Source organism: Carassius auratus, chromosome 24, assembly GCF_003368295.1.
Source record: "Carassius auratus strain Wakin chromosome 24, ASM336829v1, whole genome shotgun sequence".
NCBI lineage: Eukaryota > Metazoa > Chordata > Actinopteri > Cypriniformes > Cyprinidae > Carassius > Carassius auratus.
This window is the reverse complement of record NC_039266.1, coordinates 17,050,569-17,071,076: the sequence shown is the minus strand read 5'-3', so window position 1 is coordinate 17,071,076 and position 20,508 is coordinate 17,050,569. Positions and strand designations below refer to the sequence as shown.

Genomic DNA, 20,508 nt, shown 5'->3' with positions numbered 1-20,508 from the left:
ATTAAGCTTCAGCTGTTTTCAGTCCACATAATTTATTTTACAAAAGAATGCAAAAGCTGTACATGTAAAACATCTTTACAGTAGATTATTTGGTTCATACAGTATAACAATTTTATACTAGTACAATCACAGAAAAGGCACTAAAAGTTTTTAACTGTTTAGATGCTTTGAAATGTCTGTAATAGTTCAGGCGTTTCAATGTGATTTTCTACAGATGAAATTAATTACAGGGCAACAGTTTGAAAAACACCTCAGCATTCTCCTCCAAAATATTGTCATATCAACACATTGGTGGCATGTTGGGTAAAGGAGCACTCACCATAATGAAATGCCTGTTTTAGCTCAGATAAGTGTTTCAATTTAATATTCTACAGATGACATTAATCACAAGGCAACGGTTTAAAAGACACCTCAGCATTCTCCTCCAAAATAATGTCATATCGACACATTAGTGGCCTGTTGGGCAAAGAAGCACACACCATAATTAAATGCCTTTTTTGTTGAGCATGCATTACTCAGAAAAGTATTTGTAGTTACTCACCTGTTTGGATTTTCAAGAGGGGTTATACGAATACGAAGCAGCCTTATCTTGTATCGAGGTCCAATCATATTCCCAGTGACAATCCGTAAAGAGATTTTCTGAATTGGATATAAATCCTCATCAAACTGTGCAAATATTCGAGTGGATGTGTACTGCTCAAACCTCAACAGCTTACTAACAAAAACATACAAAACAACCATTACATGATGACAAGTCAAAGATGAATGGATCTATAGAATCGCATTATTACAGTTTACGTACGTATCCATCTGGGACTCGATTACGTTTTTGCCATTGTACAGTCGGAGTATGACCACCCCCCAGCGCAGAAACTGGTTCCAGGTAACTAGGTCCACTCTGTAACTTGTCTCTGTTAAAATGAGAAATCAGAATATTGCACAAACCCCTTTTGAGAAAACAGCTTCTGCAATGAGCCGTTCTAGAGCTGCTAGAACTCACTGTTGTAGGGGAGCTCAGCCGTAGTTGAGAAATATGCTCTTGTTTGCCCCAACCTCAAGAGTGTATCCCTCCACTGGCTCATGTCATAACCTGAAGATAGAGATCATAGAAGTTAATCTTACATTATAAACAGCTAGTGCCAGTCCAAAACTCTTGATTGTGTGACAGCACTATAACTTTTTTTTCTTTTTTTTTGTATCACTTGCTTGGTTTGTCTATATTTGGTTGTAACTGCTGGCTCAAAAAAATAAAGAAAAAATTTATAAATTAGAAACAAAAGTATAACTGTTTTATTACATAATCCTTCAGAAATGCTTTCTGAACGAAGCTCAAGACACATTTCTTATTATCGGTGTTGAAAACGGTTGTGCTGCTTAATATATGTTTTCTTTAATAGAAAGTTCAAAAGAACAGTTTAAATAATCTTTTGTAACATAAAAGTGCTTTCTCTTTTGATCTAATAATGCATATTTTCTAAATAAAAGTATTAATTTATTTTAAAAAATCGCTTTGTGATTCCAACAGTAGGTGGGGACAAGCAGCTGATTAGGCTGATGTTTACTAATAAAAACATACAAAACAACCATTACATGATGACAAGTCAAAGATGAATGGATCTATACAATCTCATTATTACAGTTTATGTATGTATCTATCTGGGACTCTATTACATTTTTGCCATTGTACAGTCGGAGTATGACCACCCGCCTGCACAGAAACGGTGCAACCTTTTTGGAGCAATATTTCTTGGGCACTTTTCCATTGAGAATGGTTAAAAAATGTATATGTTTTTTAGATTGGTCGTGGGCCCTGTGTCTCATTTTGTTGCCCAATGATGGAAGCATTGCCCAAAGTTGCCCTGTGTGTATCATTTTTTACACTGATTTTTTTTCAGTGTAATTTGTTAGGAAATGTTTTCATCGGCTGAAAAAAAGAAGGCTGGCAGTACCTGGCAATATTGTGTCTAAAATGTAAGTAACCCTGTATATTCATTTCTTTATTGAACTGTTGTTTATATCACACTTGGAGTGTTTACTCAGTATTCATATTTGCATTTATTGTGGTTAGTTACAAAATGTATTGCTTTTACCCAGAACAGGACAGGAAGCAGGCTTGAAGGTCTCACACTGTAAACATTGACCACTGAGGAAGTCGCTGTATGAGGAACACGGATATGCCATAAGTTTACAGGTGTGATTCAGAGCGCACAGGTACAGGAAAACAGACCTCTGATGATCACACACAAAATACGATTTCCCTGGAGAAGAGAAGGAATGAGATTACATTTTAGCTCTATTAGCACAACCTTGTAATTAACTCAATCCCATCTTAATTAATCAGCCGTCTTTTTGAATTTGGTTTAAAACATTCTGTATGAGATATATCATTACATCAGATTTCAACCCTGACCTTTCCCAAATGTTAATCTTAATTTACTGACCTGAGAAGATGGTCTTGGGACATCCAGGCTGATCTAATCCTCCATTGGCATAGAAATCAATATGGCCATGGGTTCCTCTAAGGCCAAAAGCTGCCACAGGAAACAATGCTTGAGCGTGGGATTCTTAGGCTATGTTTGGCACACTCTGTAATACTATTTTAGTAGATTATACTGTGCACAGTGTGCAAGATTTTCAGTATGCATGGAATACTTGAATTACCTTCCACACATGCAAAAATGTGAAATATACAACAAAAATTTATCTTTTTTAATTTTTTTATTCTGTGATTTCAGTAGCATGTCCTTAAATTCATTATACTTACAATTCATATCTGTGTGCAGCACATCTACAAACTGGGCATCAGTTGGATCAAGGCGTTCCTCAGGCGGAGCGCTGGCAAACATTGGTCCTGCTGGGTCCAGACCTAGAGTTGACCAGGTGAATTATTTAGTAAACAATATTTATTGGACTGAAACAGCCGGTTTTGTTTCATTGGATTTCCTGTATTTCACCTGTGATTCTGCCCACCCGTCCTCCCAGCATTGCACCAATGAATCCAGCCACATGTGCACCCAGACTGACTCCGATCAGATGGATGGAGTCAAGGGATGCTCCCTCTTTCTGAAAGTAACACCATATTATTGATTAAATTGGCAGACATTACCGGCTTAAGCTATTTCAGAGCTGAAACGCTAATGAAAGACTACTGACCCTACCTCCATAACCTCTATGAAGCCGGTGATGTTCACAGCCGTACCCCATGTGTTGGCCACAGCCGCAAAGTAATTGAGATTTGCCGCCCCTCTGTTCCAATCCACCACCAGGATGTTCATGTCCTTCTGTGCTGCTAATAAGTGCACAATGTGGTTGATCCAGATAGGCGGTGCCCCCGTGGGCCGGTACCCATGTATGACAAAGGTAGTGGGTCTGCTTACATTAAACAGGGGTTCTTGAGTGAAGTTGTGGTGCAGGAGCTCCTGACCACACTCGAGGTTTGCACGGGTGTAAAGCAGCAGGCGCACGTACAGATAGGTCCCCATAAAAGACTCATGAAAATCCAAATCGGTGAAGTTGTCGCAATCACTGTCTTTACCTAACAACAGAAGACACTGGTTTACTGGTCTGTATTTTGGTGTATGTGTTTGTGTGAAATAGATGTTGTTGTAAACTACTGAACTGAATCATTGTCATGGATCGTTATACCTTTTTGTTTCTTGCTAGTTTTGTTTCAAATAAAAATGTACACTTAAACTAAATTTTGAAATGTTGCCGGGGCTAGTTTAAGTACTAAAATTACTAAAAGTGAAATTAATTAAAGCTCTATAGGAATATTTAAAGAAACTAATGACATTTCAGATGCACATATAATTTTTTTTTATAATTACATGAAAATGTAATTGTAATTTATTTTTGTAATTGTAAATGTAATTTATATAAACATGAAAATGTTAATTAATGCCTGTATATCACAAATTATTACCAGAGCCAAAATGTTATTAAACATTTTCTTTTCTTTGTGTTTCTAATTTAGCCAGAAAAGTGTAGGTAGTTCTGTGAATAGTTCTAGAATCTGCCGTAGTTGATCCTTTATAAATATTCCTAATTTTTTTTTTTTTAACTGGTGATAATTTTGTTCTGTACATTTTGGGGGGGGGGAAATCACAAAGGTTAATTTTATCTCTATTCTTATTTTTTCCCAATTTTGACACAGACTGATCCACAAGTAAAGTAAGGCTGGATTTTAACGGCCCAGTTCCCATTCATCTTACTGTGCATCATCTCCACTACACACATCAACATTTGATGCTTCTATTTCTCTTTACCATCAACCTGCAAAATATCCCTTTTAATCAACCAGCAGATTCTTAAACCATAAATGTATCCACCTCATATTTAAGCCACGCAACCTCTCAGGTTTTCCATGTAGATTTCCGACCCTACAGGTAATCTGTGCTCTGTAATTAGCCTGCACGCAAGTCACAATTGGATCATGCTTCTATAAAAAAGCAGATCATCCCACCTCTCCTTCCACATGTTCCCCTGCCCCTCCTCTTCCCCCAGTAGAAAGATCTGAGATGATTACAGGTGTCAGTCACATGAGCTGCATGGGGTTTGTTGTATTTAACCCTCTTTCACACTGATCTGTTATGTCTGCCTTCTGCAAGCATTACTCATTACACACGTCACTGAAACAGCATTGGTAAATCCTCAAGTCCTTGGATCATTTACTGTCCTAGATACCAGAAAAAAATCTACTTATTCTTTTGACCTGATCAAAACCCCATTATGCCTGTTTCTCAACAAAGTGAATATACACCTTTTTTTTCCTCTATGCATTTATTAGTTTTATGTCTTGAGTCTTTGATTCCTCCAACATAAATAATGCAACAATTTGCATGGGAGACATTTAAAGTGTATTAAAATAGTTGACATTTTGGATAAGATGCCAAATATTAACCTAAGGGTTCTTTGAGCTATTCAATAGGCCATTGGGTCTTTCAAAACCAAACAACATAAAGGTTAATGTTGTTGCAGCTCATCGCACAGCTAAATAGAATAAATGAAGACTTCAGATTGAAAAACCTCTAAGACCACCGGATTTTCTTTTTTTTAAATGGGCATTATTATCAGGCTCTTATGTTAAGGTTAAGGAAATTAACTTTCATGTTAATTAAATGGTTATTAATCAGTTATTGAATGACTTATTTCCAAAAATGTCCAATGTTGTATTCATAGGAGCCTGATATATATATATTGGTCTCCAAATACAGAATGCTGAATCAGAAATGAAAAACTTCCCAGGTTAAATATGACCATATAGTCATGACATCAATTTTTTAAAAGAAATGGCTGAATCCTTCTCTAAAAAATAAAAAGTTTCCTAATACCCAGATGATAAGAGTCAGCAGAACAAACTGTTAGCCAAATTAAATTGAATATTGTCCTCTCTCTTACCTTTACAAAGCATAAAGATGCTCGGCAAAATCAGGAAACGCCACAGTGACATTCGCACCACAAGATGTGACAGAGGTAGACGCAAGGAATATCAAGAAAACTAAGAAACAACATCGGAGTATCTGTAGTAAAGGAAAGATCCAATGGAGGAGGGGTTGTGGGCGGAGCACAGGAGATTGAATGAGATCACACATGCTCACACTGTGCTAAATGGACAGTGTGATAAGTCAACAGGCCATCTTAGGACTTCCAGAAGAGTCCAGAACATGAAAAGCAGCATTTGGTGACTTTACAGGGATAGTTCATGCAAAAAAGGAAAATTCTGTCATTTACTCACCCTCATGTTGTTTCAAACATGTCTAACTTTTTATTCTTTGTGGCATTTTTGCATTTTTCCTTGACATGACAGTATAGATGGGGGATGGGAACAGGAAAGCTCCACATAGTGAAAGTCATACAGGTTTGAAATGACACAAGAGCAAATAAATGTGAACAAATGACAAAGCTTACATTTTTGAATGATCAAGTCCAACATTTTTTTGGACACTTCCATTAAAGGGCACAAGGTCACAATAAAGTGGTTCTCCTTCCAAACTCTAGTAAAAGAGCCACCTCAGCACAGATATTCATATGCATACCCTGTCAGCAAATACACGTAATTTTCATATTGCATCTATATAGAGCATTGCTATTGTAATAGTCTCCAGAGAGAAGCAATGAACCAGAATGCATTTACATCGCTTCCCTGCTGAGTGCCATAAAACTTGTTTTCTCCTAAAATGATGTTATGCATGAAATTAGCACTATCCCATATCTTGTAGCCTCAACAACCTTACTTCACAGCATCTTTGCATTCCCTGCAGGTCCTGTTTATGTGATTGTACAGTAGCGACAGAGTACAGAATATTTTTCTTTTAAATTCTTCATCAGTATGTATACTGGAGACAGCAGAAATGAGAGCATTATAACAGTGTGTCATTAGGGTTCAGGGTCAGAACAGAAGCTGTTTTGTCTATGTGAATTTGAAACAGATTAGATGGCAGATTACAGTAACTACTAAACTGTCCATCCATTCCCGAATCTTATGTGGTCAATCCTATTATGTGACTCACTGATCAGGGCTCATTGTACCCATTTTTTCTGCATCAGGCTGGCGTATTAACCATTAGTCTTTTCTTATGACAGCATCAAGGGTTAACCAGTCATTCTGTCATATGATCATGTTCTCTCTGTGTGTGTACTTGTTGTTAACATAGGCTGTAGACATACACAATGAGATTTAAATCAATTTTATTCTCATACATAAAGGATTAGTTAAATGCATACAAAATAATTAGATAAAGCAGATCAGAACATAGTTTAGCCATATTATTTGATAATTTATAATTATGATATTCATGTAATAAAAAATATGCAAGAAAACATGCAAAGTGCAAAATATCTGTAATATAACCAGAATAAGGTTTGCCTATATTTAAAGCAAAGAGAAACATTGTACTGTACAAGTGATAACTGAACATTAATATATCATGCCTATATAAGGTCACCTTTTCATGAAACTAGAGATAAACTCAATAGGAAGAGGAAAGACAATAGTTGAGTTCCTTTCTGAGGAAATCTCAGTCAGCGTCTGCATGTAGCGCAGTTGAAGCGCAGACGGAGACTGTGACATCACGTCTGCTGCCTCCTTCAGCGCACGAGAGGCTTTCATTTCTCCCTCTGCTGCGATCACCTGTTTATGATAGATTAGAACACAATATGTTCATTTAACAAAGGCAACACTTCAGGGGTCAAGCACTTCACCATGATAAACACATTCCCAATTCACAGTCTGGCCTCTGGCACACACCTTTAATTACTCCGAAATTTCCATTGAGCAAATCCAGTTTGTTTTTCCGCTGTACTGTGCCATAGTGTTATGACATAAAGACTCAGGTTTCCAGGCAACAATATGACTCGCATTATTGTAGTGTTTATTGAGAGAGCTCCTGCTGTATTTTAAGAGGAGGTCAGGTTAGCATCACTGAACTATTGTGAATGGATGGATGGTTAAATTAATATAAAAAAGATAAATGGTGGATGAATAAACACTGTATGACACTTTTCTTTGAAAATATAATTAAGTTCATATGTTTACATAACTCAAGATATAATGATAAATGAGAGATGATGACTAATAGATCAAATAATAGCTGCATAAGAGATATTTACATATACTGTATTTCACATGAAATAAAATTATATATATATATATATATATATATCACAAATCAAATTAATTTAACTGCTATTTTACTATTTTATTAATTTAGGAATTCTAATTATATTAAAATTATCATAATATATTAGAATCTAATAGAAATAGAAATCTATTAATTCTTATGTGTAACTACACACACCCACACACACACACACATACACACATAGATAAAATAACCACATTAACAGTCACAAAATATAAACATATATTGCAGATATTGTAACAGGTATCTATTGTAAGTGGTCAGTCATCACAAATAGCAATAAAATGAGGCTAATATCTTGACCTGGAAGTGCTTTACTGGTTTGTAGGTCTTGTTTTGGAAATTTATTGGCTTTAGGGGGGTTACAGTTAATTTATACTTCTGACCATATGTGAGGGGCTGCAGGTGTTCATCCACCAATCAGAGAACAGCGTGTCTCCCCAGACAGACTGAACACAAAGCTGCAAAGCTGATAAGACTAAACTTGGCAGGCTCGGCGGAACAGACAGAATAGCTTGTGTTTGTGTGTGTGAAGCATGTAACAATCTTTCAGTTCTCAGACACCCACCTTGGCTCTGGCATCTCTGGTGGCCTCGGCCTCAGCTGCCATGGCTCTCTGCAAAGTGGTGGGCAGTTTGACGTCTTTAAGCTCGACCCGTTCCACTTTGATACCCCAGTTCTTGGATGCAGCATACAGCACAGCCTGTCAAGCAAAAGATGAAACGATCCATTTTTATTTAAGGCATTTATATGCTACTATCCAGAAGAAAATGTTAAAATACATTTAAAAATAAAGATTTAAAAAATAAGGTTTCTGCAGTGATGCTATATAATAGAAGAAACATTTTGAGTTTCCCTAAAACCTTTTGTGGAATGGAAATATACCATAAATGTTAAAGGTTCTTCATTGACCTGCCAATAAGGAGTTAACAACTAAAGATTTAGTTGTTTTCAGTAAGGGTTATCTTACCTCCATCTGTTCAGACATCTCCTCACGGTCTTTTAAGATGTCTGCCAGACTCTTAGTTCCCAGCATGGTTCGTAATGTAGTCTGTGCAAGCATCTTTGTGGCATGATTAGCATTCTCCACTTTGGTAATAGAGACAGTGGGGTTAAAGACACGATAGTAGACCACTGCGTCGACCATGATTGTCACAGAGTCTTTGGTCAGCACCTGAAGAGAAGATTTGATACATATTACAGTGTAACACAATATGATATTAAACTAAAAAAAAAAAATAACAATGATTAAACACTTTCAAATTAATCACTCACCTCTTGTGGAGGGATGTCAAAAGACACTGTTCTTAAATCAACCTTTCTAAATGTGTCCACACATGGAATAATCCAGAACAAACCTTTAAAACAATTGATAAAAATAACTGCTACATACAATTTAGCTAAGCAAACAATTTTAAGATTGATTTTAAGAATAGTAATTAATAACCAGGTCCTTTAGCACCGCCTAGGAGTTGCCCCAATCGGAAAATAACTGCTCTTTCATATTCCTGGACAATCTTTTGACAAAAAGGAATTTAGATTAGGGATTCATATATATAAATAATAAAGAAGTTATAAGTAATTTTCAATTAATTTGATGACCTTAATGTTTATGTCAGATTTTATTGTTTGATAATAATAATAATAAAAACATTTAAGTAGGTTTTAAATTAGGTAATTTTTTTCTTACCTTCATACAAAACCAGACCGAGACAGGGAAAGTAAGAAAGACAAGGAGGAAGGAGAAGAAGGTAAGGAGGTATCCACAGAACCCAGAGCTTCTGGATTGATCACTGTCTGATTAAACACAAAAGCAAGAGGTTAGTCTCAATGGCATCAAAATGATCTGAACAAATATATTATTTAAAAAAATGAGCAAGAAATAGAAGCCCGGCAAACCTGACTGCAGTATGACTTTTGTGTCACTCTCTTCATTTGCTACAGGTTCAATTTTGTTCCTGGACATCTCGCTCGGAGAAGACAGAGCTATTGACATGGTTAGCAGTTTTAGTTTTCTGCTGGACTGATGAAATATAGTTTCAGTGAGATATTTAAGGTGATTTAAATATGTTCCCTTTTTCCACGACCGCCCATTTTCACACACAACACAATATGGAACTTTGCATGACATGTCTCTAAGCAACAAAACTGAGCTCATGCTAAACCTGAAAGTCGATTACTTCTTTGAATGAGGCCTCATCATATATCATCATTATATCCACTTTTTGTTTACACGTTCTATGAAGATCCGTTTTTTCTTCATGTTCAGATGCATAATGTATTTGAATATACAGAATATAATTAAGAATATATATTTGTATATTCATATCTTGTATGAATGAATAAAATAATTAGCCCAGTTAATATTTATTTTAAGAACTAGAAAATGTATTTTAAACCTGAAAAAAACTCACATATATATATATATATATATAGAGAGAGAGAGAGAGAGAGAGAGAGATAGATAGATAGATAGATAGATAGATAGATAGATAGATAGATAGATAGATAGATAGATAGATAGATAGATAGATAGATAGATAGATAGATAGATAGAAATAATATGATTATAAGTATTTTAGTGCCCTGAAGAAGCTGCATAATACATATTTACAGATATTTCCCAATAATGAAAAGTAAAATTCATATACAGCACATATATATATATATATATATATATATATATATATATATATATATATATATATATATATATATATATATATATATATATTCAGTCTTTTTCTAGTTTTTTTTTTTTTTTTTCTAATTTAATATACTTTCTGTGTGTATTAAATTAGAAAAAAAAGCTCTCGAAAAAGACTGGAAAGCTTTACCCAGCAAAGTGAAACACGCCCACAACCGAAAGCGCGCTCTCATTGGACATGTGCACACGCTGCACGCTCCTCTGTTTATACTCCAGACTCGGTTTAATTTCGCACGGAGAGCGTCCTTTAATTATCCCAAAACATGTCAGAGATGATTTAAACCTAAATATCGTCGACAACTGTAAATGACTTGAAATTTAGGCTACTTTATTTGTTTTCCTGTAAGATGCCTTTGTTCCAGCTGTATGAGACGCAGATGCAGTCATTTACACGCGGCAAGACATTATATTGTTTTTAGACGCTGCCACAGTTACCGAAATGAGGTAAGTACAACTTTTATTGATCTTTTTTTCACACTGCATGAACTGAATTTCTCTTATTTTTAGACTGTCAAGAGAACGCCAGCAGAGAAGCTCACATTAAATTGTTAAATGAGATTTTTTTTTGTTGTTGTTGTTTTGAAACCGTTTTCTTCAGAAATACACATATATTTTTCTTTTGTATTCCCAAAACAATATTGTGCTGTTTAATCGTTTTTATATTGATTAATCTATTGATTCACTGTGATATTTAATAAATGCATATTATCTCCTGTATTATATACTGTCTCTGCATTATGATTTGTGCTCACAGTCTAAAGGGAGTCTTATCCATATGAACCTCTTTTGGATAAACAGGTAAGCCTGAGCCTATAACTGGGGAGGTTTTCTATGATGTTATAATCCACAGCAAGCTTTAACCGTTTTTTTTTCTGTATTCAGGATGGTTGTAATGGGACACAGGGGACTGCTGCAGTTGTCTGACCTTTGCAAGCTGTATAATGAGGAGTCTGTCCACACCCTATCCTCTGTGTTTGAGCACGAATGGGAAAAACAACAGAATTACACTGAGGTAACTGTGAACAATAGCCAGGGACAAACACCTCGGTTGTACTTGTTTTCATTGTTAAAACTTAAAAGCGTGCTCTGACCGAGATGCATTGTTAATATTTTATTCATACAGAGGTTGGACTTAGAAGAGGATTCTGGAAGAGAGTCACTGATGGTCTCCAGAAAACCCAATACTGGTTACTCTCTCCTTTATGCATTATGGGTGACATTCCTTCCAGCTTTAGTCAAAGTTGCGCTTCTGAGACTGTCAACTGATATTTTTAGCATTTTAGTTCCTTTGACTCTCAGGTATGACTGTGATTTTTATTTCAAGCCAAGGACTAGTGTTCAAAAATACAGTTAAAACATTATATTGTTAAATATTAATACAATATAAAACAACAGTTTTCTATTTAAATATCAGTTCCAGAAAAATAATTTCAGCATTTAAGCACCAATAATAATTGATGAAATCACCAAATGATCCTATTGGAATGATTTCTGAATGATCATGTGTCATTGAAGACTGGAGTATTGGCTGCTGAAATTCTCTGATCTGTTTTTGTACATGTTTTTTAACCTCAGATGGGTTATCCTGTTCTGTGAGAGGCAGGCTGTGTTTGACTGGGCTGGATACACATATTCTCTGGTGGTGATGGGAGCAGTTTGCTGCTGTGCTGTTTCTCAGCATCACTTTGAGAAACACAGTAGGATCATTGCCGCCAATGCACAAGCGGTTCTAGCTGGCTTCCTCTACAGGAAGGTAAAGGTCTTATTAACGGTACAAACAAAATACAGTCTGCAATTTTTTTCACAAATGTTTTGTCATGCCACTCTGAAAGTATATCCATTTCTTTATTTACTGAAAGGATTTCCTCTTTATTCCATGGTTCATGTTCCCTCCATTCCCCTCCCCCCCCATACATTTAAGACATTGTCTTTTTCCCATAGTTCTGAGCAGCAATCCAACACCACTCAGGGGACAGATTTGTTAAGAGAGGTTGAAAATGTTACAGAGCTAGTGGTCCCATTAGCTTGTCTTTGGTCCACTCCCCTGAGAGTCTCTCTCTGTCTGGGCTTACTGTGGAGAGAACTGGGCCCAGGTGTTCTAGTGGGGGTGGCATTACTACTAGTCCTCATCCCTGTCAACTCTGCAGTAGAGCGCAAAGCCAAACAGCTTCAGGTTAGTAAGGCAAGTCTGTTCAAGAATTCCTTGGGAGTTTGCATGTGAAAAATAAGAGATGAAGCATGTTTTTGTAAATGTTCTGATGCTGATATGTTTTATAATCTTTGTTTTTTGTTCCTCAGAGAGCTCAGCTGATCATCATGGAAAGGAGTGAACAACTCATCAAGGAAATGTTGCATAAATATCAGGTCTTTTCTGTTCCTAATCCTTTCACTTGATCCTGACATTTATAGTCCTAACTCGACTGAATTAGTTTCATTCCCAATCAGGGGTGATTCTAGGATTTCAGTCTTAGGATGACTCAGGCACATACCTGAGCATGAGATGATTTAGATTGGAGGAATATTTCCTGCCTTAAAGGTGCTGTAGGGAACTTTTGTAAAGAAATATTTTTACATATTTATTAAACCTGTCGTTATGTCCTGACAGTAGAATATGAGACCGATAATCTGTGAAAAAAATCAAGCTCCTCTGGCTCCTCCCAGTGGTCCTATTGCCATTTGCAGAAAGTCATGCGCTCCCGGTAAAAAACAACCGTAACTTTGTTTGTGTTCAAAATGTAGAAAAATGAACATAATAAGCGTGTACACCATGAATCCATTTTCCAAACCGTGTTTTTAGCTTGTCCTGAATCACTAGGGTGCACCCTATAATAAGTGTTTATATTCAGACTATTTTAGATTGCTTCGGGGGTACCGCGGCGGAGTAAACCAGTACCTTTGTGATTCTTCATAGACATAAACGGAGAGAAGTAGTTCCGGCTACGATGTTCTTCTGCAAGACGTAAGCAGTTCTGTTTATTAACCGCTAGAGCGTCAAAAGTTCCCTACTGCAGCTTTAAGGACCAAAAAATATCAAGCTCAGTTCTTACCGTATTTTTTGGACTATAAGTCGCACCCGAGTATAAGTCGCATCAGTCCAAAAATACGTCATGATGAGGAAAAAAAACATATAAGTCGCACTGGACTATAAGTCGCATTTATTTAGAACAAATAGAAAACATTACCGTCTACAGCCATGAGAGGGCGCTCTATCTTCAGGTAGACTCAGAATGGCCATAGCCCCTCTTGACTGGAGACAGTAATGTTTTCTCTTGGTTCATGTCTCCTAGTTCATTTCTCTCGGTTCATGTCAAATTAATTTTGGTAAAATAAGTCGCACCTGACTATAAGTCGCAGGACCAGCCAAACTATGAAAAAAAGTGCGACTTATAGTCCGGGAAAATACGGTAATTGAATGACTCATTTTTAATCATCTCCGCAATTATCAAACCGCAGCATTCCAATCAATTCCCGATGGACAAAATCAAGTCCTGCTCCGCACTTTTTCTTGCTTGAGAAGCCGTTGTGCTCGAATGTCAGTATAGGTAAAAAAAAAAAAAACATTTGCAACTTACGTTTTGTGGTGCTTTTAAAAACAAAACAATAGCATCTCTTTCACAGTAATGGTTAATTTTTTTTATTTCACTTGTTCAATGTAAAGTTCCATGTTGGCTGTCCACAACAGCATTTTTATGCATACTTTATTCAATGCCTAATTAGAAATCATAGAAAACTATTTTATTTTGTATTATATGTCATTATGAAAATGTTAATGTCTTTCAAATTACATGCCATGTTATATATTACAGCAAAAACAGAAGTGTTTGAAACCAATGAAACCTTGTCAAAAAATAAATAAAAAATGTAGGATGTGGACTTGGTTCAGTCCATCAGTTGTTGATTGGATGCAGACAGATATGTTTACAATAAGATCAATAACATGCATTTAGGTGAATTTTAAAGTGAACCATCTCAACTTAATTTGTCTTTGTGTAGGCGCTGAAGTTTCTCACATGGGAGTCTTGGTTCCATCAAAGAGTTTCAGAGTCACGGGGCCAGGGAGCTGGAGATACGGAGAATTCTGGGATATCTGACCGCATTCTCTATGCTCAACTCTATCTGTATGCCTTTCCTGGTGAGTGCTTGATATTTAGGACAAATGCCTTCATGAAAAACAGACTGATCACAGCTTCAGCAGGTTCATCAGCAAATTCATAAGCAGTTTTTTTTCTATTGCTACTAGTTATTTTACTATATAATCTAGTCAAGAAACTGTGCTGGTTCGTGTTTAGAGATATTCCATATCCTTACTAAAATTATTTATGTTTTCTTTTTTTTTAAACTTACTTCTGCTAAACTGCCCTCTGTGACTTTGACTTCAAATTACCTGGTCTCTGTTCTCCAGATGCACAGGGGCTTACTAAGTAAACAAATCCACAGAGCTCTGAGATTAAAACCCAAACCAAAGTCTATTATAGATTACAACCTGAGGTCAGAACATTTTGGTCCCCATCATTCCACGCTTTCATCAGAATGGACGTGCCCTGTCACTGGACAGATGAAATTAATATCTTCTCTGACCCATATTTCCCATATTCTTTAACTTTCTGTGCAGGTTGGTTTCTCTAGTATTGGTGTGTTTGTGCTGGTGGATGATGGGAATGTTCTCACACCATCTCAGATCTTTACATCCCTCTGTTTCTTCAGATTGCTCCGCCCACCTCTACTGGAGCTCCTTGGGCTCTTCTCTGCTCTCAAGCAGGTAGCATGCATGTGACATGACACCAAAACAAACTTTATTGTAGATTTTAAATATAAAGTTTCTTAGTAATTTATTCGTATTTTTGTTCTAATGAATTAATCTCAGCATGATTTATGCAGGCACAGCAGTCTCTTTGCCATCTGGAGAAAATCTTTCTTAGAAAAGACTTGGGCACCACTCAGTCAGTTACTTCAAAAGGTAACATCACCATATATGACAACTCACTGATGCGTGGTGAAACTAATTTTTTAATTGTATTTTTTTTGGCTATAAAGCTGTAAAGTGTTGCCTGGTCATGTGTTACAGAAGAGCTTCTATCTGATGGCTTCCAACAGCCATGTGACAGGTAAGTTTGTACTTGTTTATTTGTGTTTTACAACATGTATATTTATTGTTTTATAATGCATTGGAATTAATCTATTGAACACCCCTAATGTCTGCTAAGAAATTTTCCTGCTTAAAGAAGTCTCATATGCTCAAAACAGTAAACCTATCATGTTATGAAATATTATTACAATTTAAAATAGCTGTTTTCAGTTTCAATATATTTTTAAAATATAACTTATTTCTGTTATCAAATCTGACATTTCAGCCAGCATAATAGTAATACAAATGTTTGTGTGCATGTTACGTTATCCTCTGACATTTGATTAGGCAGACTCCAGAACATTGGGTAAAGCACAGTGCGTGACCTGACCCCTTCAGTCTTGGTTGTCCAGTACAGATCCAGAATTAATATATTACAATTGCTTTAATCCAAGAACAAACATCATTGCATTTAAGAGCATTAGCAGTGCTTCTGATTTTAATATCTTTCTGATCCCCCTGAGAGAATGTATCATGCTTTTCATACACTGTGTTCTATGTACTAGAGAGGCCTTTGTGGTTTAGTCATGAAGCTTAGTTCAGGTTAAGAAAGGAAGATATGCACAGAATCACAGGGTGATGGGGACCAGTAAAATCTCATGGGAAAAACTGAACAGGGCTGCCAAAGTTTTCTTTTTATCCCACATTAATGAGCTGTTGTTTCTCCAACCTGCTATTCTTCTGATGCTTGCACTGCAGTTTTACCTCGAGTAGTCTAAATAATTTTGATGTATTGATTTTTACAGGTGTAAAGATAAGCACAGTCATTTTGATGAGAAAAGTGATCACTGTCTATCCAAAAAAGTATGTACCAAAAAAAATTCAACTGATTTAAAAAAATATATTTTTTAAATATTTTATTTATATATTTATATTTCAAAATTTATCTTTCAAAATCTTTAAGACTAATACAAAATGTATTTTGTGTAATGATGTGGTTTTGTAATTTTAGGGCAGTGGAAAAGCCTGCATGCTGTATTTGAGGGCTTTCGGCTGGCACTGGCTGGCAGTTTCTTCGCTTGTCTACCTGTCTGTGTGTGCTGTTAGTTTAGCACAAGATGGGATCCTGAGTGTGTGGACGGGTGAAGCCAAAGAAGTTCAAGGCCTGGAAGGGTGGAGAGAGCTCAGAAACTCACGACTGTCTGCGTATGCACTGTTTGGACTCCTGCAAGGTGATCAACCTTTGACTTTTATTTGAGTAAGTGTATTTGTTAACTTATATGCTTTTGTATCGCAGCCTTCCTTGTGTGCTGTGCTGCCTACTGTCTGACCTGCGCCTCTCTCAGGGCTTCTCATACACTGCACTCAAAGCTTCTGTCAGATGTTGTTCACATGCCTATGCATTCCCAGACTGACATGAGACGGCTACTGCAAGCATTCACTCAGGTGAGTGTTGTCCTCCAGGAGGCGGTGTGGAGCAAAGTTCAAAACAAGTGAACTGAAAAAGGCCCATTTGATTCCAACATGTGGCAGGTCATCACTGTTGTGCCCTTGAGGAAGTATATATTATATAACATATACAAGTAAATATGATATAAAATCAAAAATAGATCTTCCTTAATCCCATTTTAACAAAACCAAACATTGTGATCTCATGTTGGATTAGGATATGCAGGTGATTGATGAAGAGCTGCCCAAACATTTGCACAGCTGCTTGAAGAGTCTTTTGGACATATTGAGCACCATCACTCTGATCAGCTTCATCATGCCGGTTTTCAGCCTAGCTCTCTTCCCGCTGATAATCCTCTTCCTCCGTATTCAGGTACATCAGTTTTCCCAGAATATATTGACCTGAAGCTTTATACATAAGCAAATCACCATTTAACATCAGGAAGTATTTACAAATGGATATTATACAGGTATTTTTTCTTATTTTTCTTTCAGTCACGCCTTGCTTCTGCCCAGAGTCATATCAGACACATGGAGACAAGCCCAGTTGCTTCTCTGGAGTGTGTGACACAGTGTTTTGAAGCTCCACTTTCTGGGCCAAAACATAGGGAGGTGTGTCTGACACACTGCCTCCAAGCCTTAAATCAAAACCTGCTGGTCAAGTACAACAAAATCAACACAGAAAGGTCAAAAAAGGTTTATATATATATATATGTGTGTGTGTGTGTGTGTGTGTGTATTATTTATATATGCTCATTATGTGAAGGATTCTGAGAGTTCCGCTTGTTGTGAACTGATAAAAAAATGATAAATGAAAAAAAAAAGTTTGACTTTCAACATTTGAAATTAAGCACCTAGTAAATCATCACTGGTTTAATGATTAACCTTCTATTGTCTCACTCCAATGCCTAACTCCCAAAGTATGTTTGTGTGTGTGTGTGTATTTCTGCCAGCTTCTTATAGCTAATAAATTACATTAATCTTTTAAAGCAAAATTATTAACACTGATGTTTGTACGAAAATTAAAAAGGTTTGTTGCTGAAAACAAGATAAGAGATTTGGCCTTATAGGTGCTCTGCAAGTTTTGTTTTGGCCTGCCTCCTGAACAGCAGTACACCAGGGGGCGCCATTCAAGTGTAATGCACATCTTTGATTGATTATGTTATTGCTTTTGCAACTGGAGTTGTCTTGTATTTGTACAATGCAATAAAATATTGTACATATTTTGATATAAATACATTTATATAAAAAAAATTGTGCAACTTCAGCTGCAGCTATGATTAGTTTGATTTATGACCTGTGTGCAGTCGGGCTGGGTTGCGGTTAGATGGTATTGCTGGGATTGTGCTGTTCCTGGTCAGTCTGATTCTGCTGGAGACTGAACCGGACTCTGGGCTTGTGGTTCTGGCATTGATCTGTGCCTTCAATGTAAGTTCATCTGTTCTGATGCCTAACCTTAAGTTTTGTATGATTTATTCATGATGATTATGAACATTTTTTGTTACAGATTAAAAAAGCTATTCACCAATACCCTCATGCTGCCTCTGATATCAACATGGACATGCTGAGCATGCAAAACCTTTGTGAATTTGCCAAAGTCGAGAAGGAGGTATAGGATAAAATAATACTTACTTAATAAGTAAATACTTCTCTTTGTGCTTGTCAGCTCACACCTAACCCTACATGGTCAGATTAATTGTGTACTAAATCCCAAAGAGGATGTCTTGTCACCTTTAAGTGTCACTGGTTGTTATTTCCTCTCCATGGAAATGGACTGAGCCAACTGCCCCATTATTCCTTAGGCAGCATGGAAAAAATCCTACAGACCACCCAGTGACTGGCCCCAGCATGGAGAGGTGAAGTTCAGGAACTACGAGTCTGAAGCCTCCTCTAATGACACACCAGCTCTCAGAGGAATCAATCTCACCATTCTAAAAGGGGAAAAGGTACTTTGAATATTTGTCTGTTTTCTTGCCAAAGATTTACATACTGAAAATAATTAATTATTTAATGTTATTTATAAGCCAAAGAATTCCATACTGTACTGATAATAAATAAGTGAATTTATTTATATTAATATTATTTATTTATTTATAAGCCTAATAAGTAAATTAGTTACTAATTAAATAATCATTGAATTTTATTTATACAGATAATAGTCAATATGTATTTTTATTCAACATTTTTATTTGTTATTATTATTTATGTTAATCTCATGTAAAAATAAATCAATTGTATTATTTTAATCATTCATTTATATTTGCTATATTTACTATATAATAATAATACTTTTACTAATATTTTACTATCATTGTTATTAGATTTACATTTCTATAGGACAATGTATTCATTTTAAATAATTTATTTAAAATTTGTTGATTATACTTATATACTTATATTTATTTTATTTTCCCATTGAATACATCCGTATTTAAACCTGAGGGTGGTTTTTGTTTGTTATAGATTGGGGTTGTAAGCAGGGGGAAGAGCGACACCGATGCTTTGGTTAGCAGTCTGTTCCGGTCAGTGGAGGCCAGGAGCGGCGCTGTGCTGATTGATGATATAAACATCGCCCGCATGGGTCTGTTTGACCTTCGTAGCCGTCTGCAAATCATTCCTCAGGTTAGTCAAACAAGTTTTACATTTGCATAGAAGAGAATGGATGTCGATCTAGCTCAATCCAGCCACAGCAAAGACCGGAGGCGAAGGAGTGTTGACAGGTAACAGAACTATTTCACTGGGTGGGGTTAGAAGGAATGCTCTCCAATATTGTATGTAATGTTAAACTAGCTTTACCCAGGCTCCGCCAGTAACAAGCATTATCCAATTATTGAAGTCACTAATGAGTTATGGTGTTCTGTGTGTTACAGGTTCCAGTACTGTTCTCTGGTACCCTGAGGGCTAACCTGGACCCGTTTGCTCTGCATACTGAAGCACAGGTGTGGTTGGCTCTGGAGCTCTGCCATCTGAAGGAGCGTGTTCGACTATTGCCTGCTCAGCTGCTGCACCCTGTACAGAGGACCTCCCTCGCTTTCAGGTGTGTGGGAAAACAATCTTTGGATCCCTCGGGCCAATTTTACATGTTTATATACCAGAATATAGTCCATCTTCATATAGTTAAATAAATGGCTGATGTAGAAAACATAGTAACCTATTGTAGATATTCAACTCAAGGTCCAGGTGGTCTGTTTATTAATTTTACTGAATCATAACATTTATTTGATATAAAATGTCAACAATATGCATTAGAAATTGCAAATTGGGTACCATAATTTGGGAAAGTACGAAATTGAATATATTATAATACACAATATAAAATATGAAGTTGGGTCCAGCCTGGGTGATGCCTTGGTGATTAGTATATGAAATACATAAAACCTTTTATACAATATGACACCCATTAAATATATTGCATATTTATTTTATTAACAAAAATAAACATAAATAAAACATTTAATTAATACAATCAAGGAACAGGATCACAAATATCTGAAAAGGCTGCTTATTGTGTGTTAAAAATTTGGTCCTGGTCAGTAAATAAACAAGTAGATTAAAATGTTTTCAACTGCAACAAAATTAAAGTTAAATATTAAATAATCTGTTAAATATAAAATATTTTGTTTATAATTTTCATACAATAAAAATCA

General features: G+C 36.2%; 3 protein-coding genes across 3 annotated transcripts in view; 1 reads left to right on the top strand and 2 right to left on the bottom strand.

Moving 5' to 3' along the window:
* Positions 1-15: 15 nt before the first annotated feature.
* On the bottom strand, positions 16-5,546 carry lipib (lipase, member Ib). Its single transcript, XM_026201334.1, has 10 exons — positions 5,398-5,546; positions 3,159-3,535; positions 2,955-3,063; positions 2,765-2,866; positions 2,442-2,531; positions 2,091-2,258; positions 1,001-1,090; positions 803-911; positions 542-715; positions 16-456 (listed from the first exon to the last, which is right to left on the bottom strand). Exons 1-10 carry the CDS (start codon positions 5,447-5,449, stop codon positions 381-383), a joined length of 1,347 nt encoding a protein of 448 aa, XP_026057119.1. The 5' UTR covers positions 5,450-5,546; the 3' UTR covers positions 16-380.
* Positions 5,547-6,940: 1,394 nt separating this feature from the next.
* Positions 6,941-9,636, bottom strand: LOC113041866 (erythrocyte band 7 integral membrane protein). Its single transcript, XM_026200430.1, has 7 exons — positions 9,540-9,636; positions 9,331-9,437; positions 9,088-9,157; positions 8,916-8,998; positions 8,611-8,814; positions 8,209-8,343; positions 6,941-7,129 (listed from the first exon to the last, which is right to left on the bottom strand). Exons 1-7 carry the CDS (start codon positions 9,634-9,636, stop codon positions 6,941-6,943), a joined length of 885 nt encoding a protein of 294 aa, XP_026056215.1.
* Positions 9,637-10,521: 885 nt separating this feature from the next.
* The window catches only part of LOC113042457 (multidrug resistance-associated protein 1), an 11,602-nt gene continuing 1,615 nt past the window's right edge, over positions 10,522-20,508 (top strand). Inside the window, 22 exon segments of the mRNA XM_074559798.1 lie at positions 10,522-10,791; positions 11,102-11,145; positions 11,230-11,359; positions 11,471-11,646; positions 11,923-12,100; positions 12,269-12,520; positions 12,646-12,711; positions 14,341-14,397; positions 14,399-14,479; positions 14,960-15,106; positions 15,226-15,304; positions 15,413-15,452; positions 16,219-16,276; positions 16,425-16,644; positions 16,710-16,858; positions 17,079-17,234; positions 17,357-17,547; positions 18,169-18,289; positions 18,369-18,470; positions 18,664-18,807; positions 19,325-19,483; positions 19,732-19,898. Of these exon segments, the coding sequence (XP_074415899.1) occupies positions 10,714-10,791; positions 11,102-11,145; positions 11,230-11,359; positions 11,471-11,646; positions 11,923-12,100; positions 12,269-12,520; positions 12,646-12,711; positions 14,341-14,397; positions 14,399-14,479; positions 14,960-15,106; positions 15,226-15,304; positions 15,413-15,452; positions 16,219-16,276; positions 16,425-16,644; positions 16,710-16,858; positions 17,079-17,234; positions 17,357-17,547; positions 18,169-18,289; positions 18,369-18,470; positions 18,664-18,807; positions 19,325-19,483; positions 19,732-19,898 (2,795 nt within the window). The 5' untranslated portion in view covers positions 10,522-10,713.

Coding starts and splice junctions, on each gene's coding strand:
- LOC113041866 (XM_026200430.1), bottom strand. CDS start 9,636: ATGTCAATAGCTCTGTCTTCTCCGAGCGAGATGTCCAGGAACAAAATT. Junction 9,438..9,539: donor AAAAGTCATACTGCAGTCAG/GTTTGCCGGGCT, acceptor GTGTTTAATCAG/ACAGTGATCAATCCAGAAGC. Junction 8,815..8,915: donor TTGACATCCCTCCACAAGAG/GTGAGTGATTAA, acceptor TCTTCTCTTCAG/GTGCTGACCAAAGACTCTGT.
- lipib (XM_026201334.1), bottom strand. CDS start 5,449: ATGTCACTGTGGCGTTTCCTGATTTTGCCGAGCATCTTTATGCTTTGT. Junction 2,532..2,764: donor GCTGCACACAGATATGAATT/GTAAGTATAATG, acceptor TTCCTGTGGCAG/CTTTTGGCCTTAGAGGAACC. Junction 1,091..2,090: donor TGCTTCCTGTCCTGTTCTGG/GTAAAAGCAATA, acceptor CTCTATCTTCAG/GTTATGACATGAGCCAGTGG.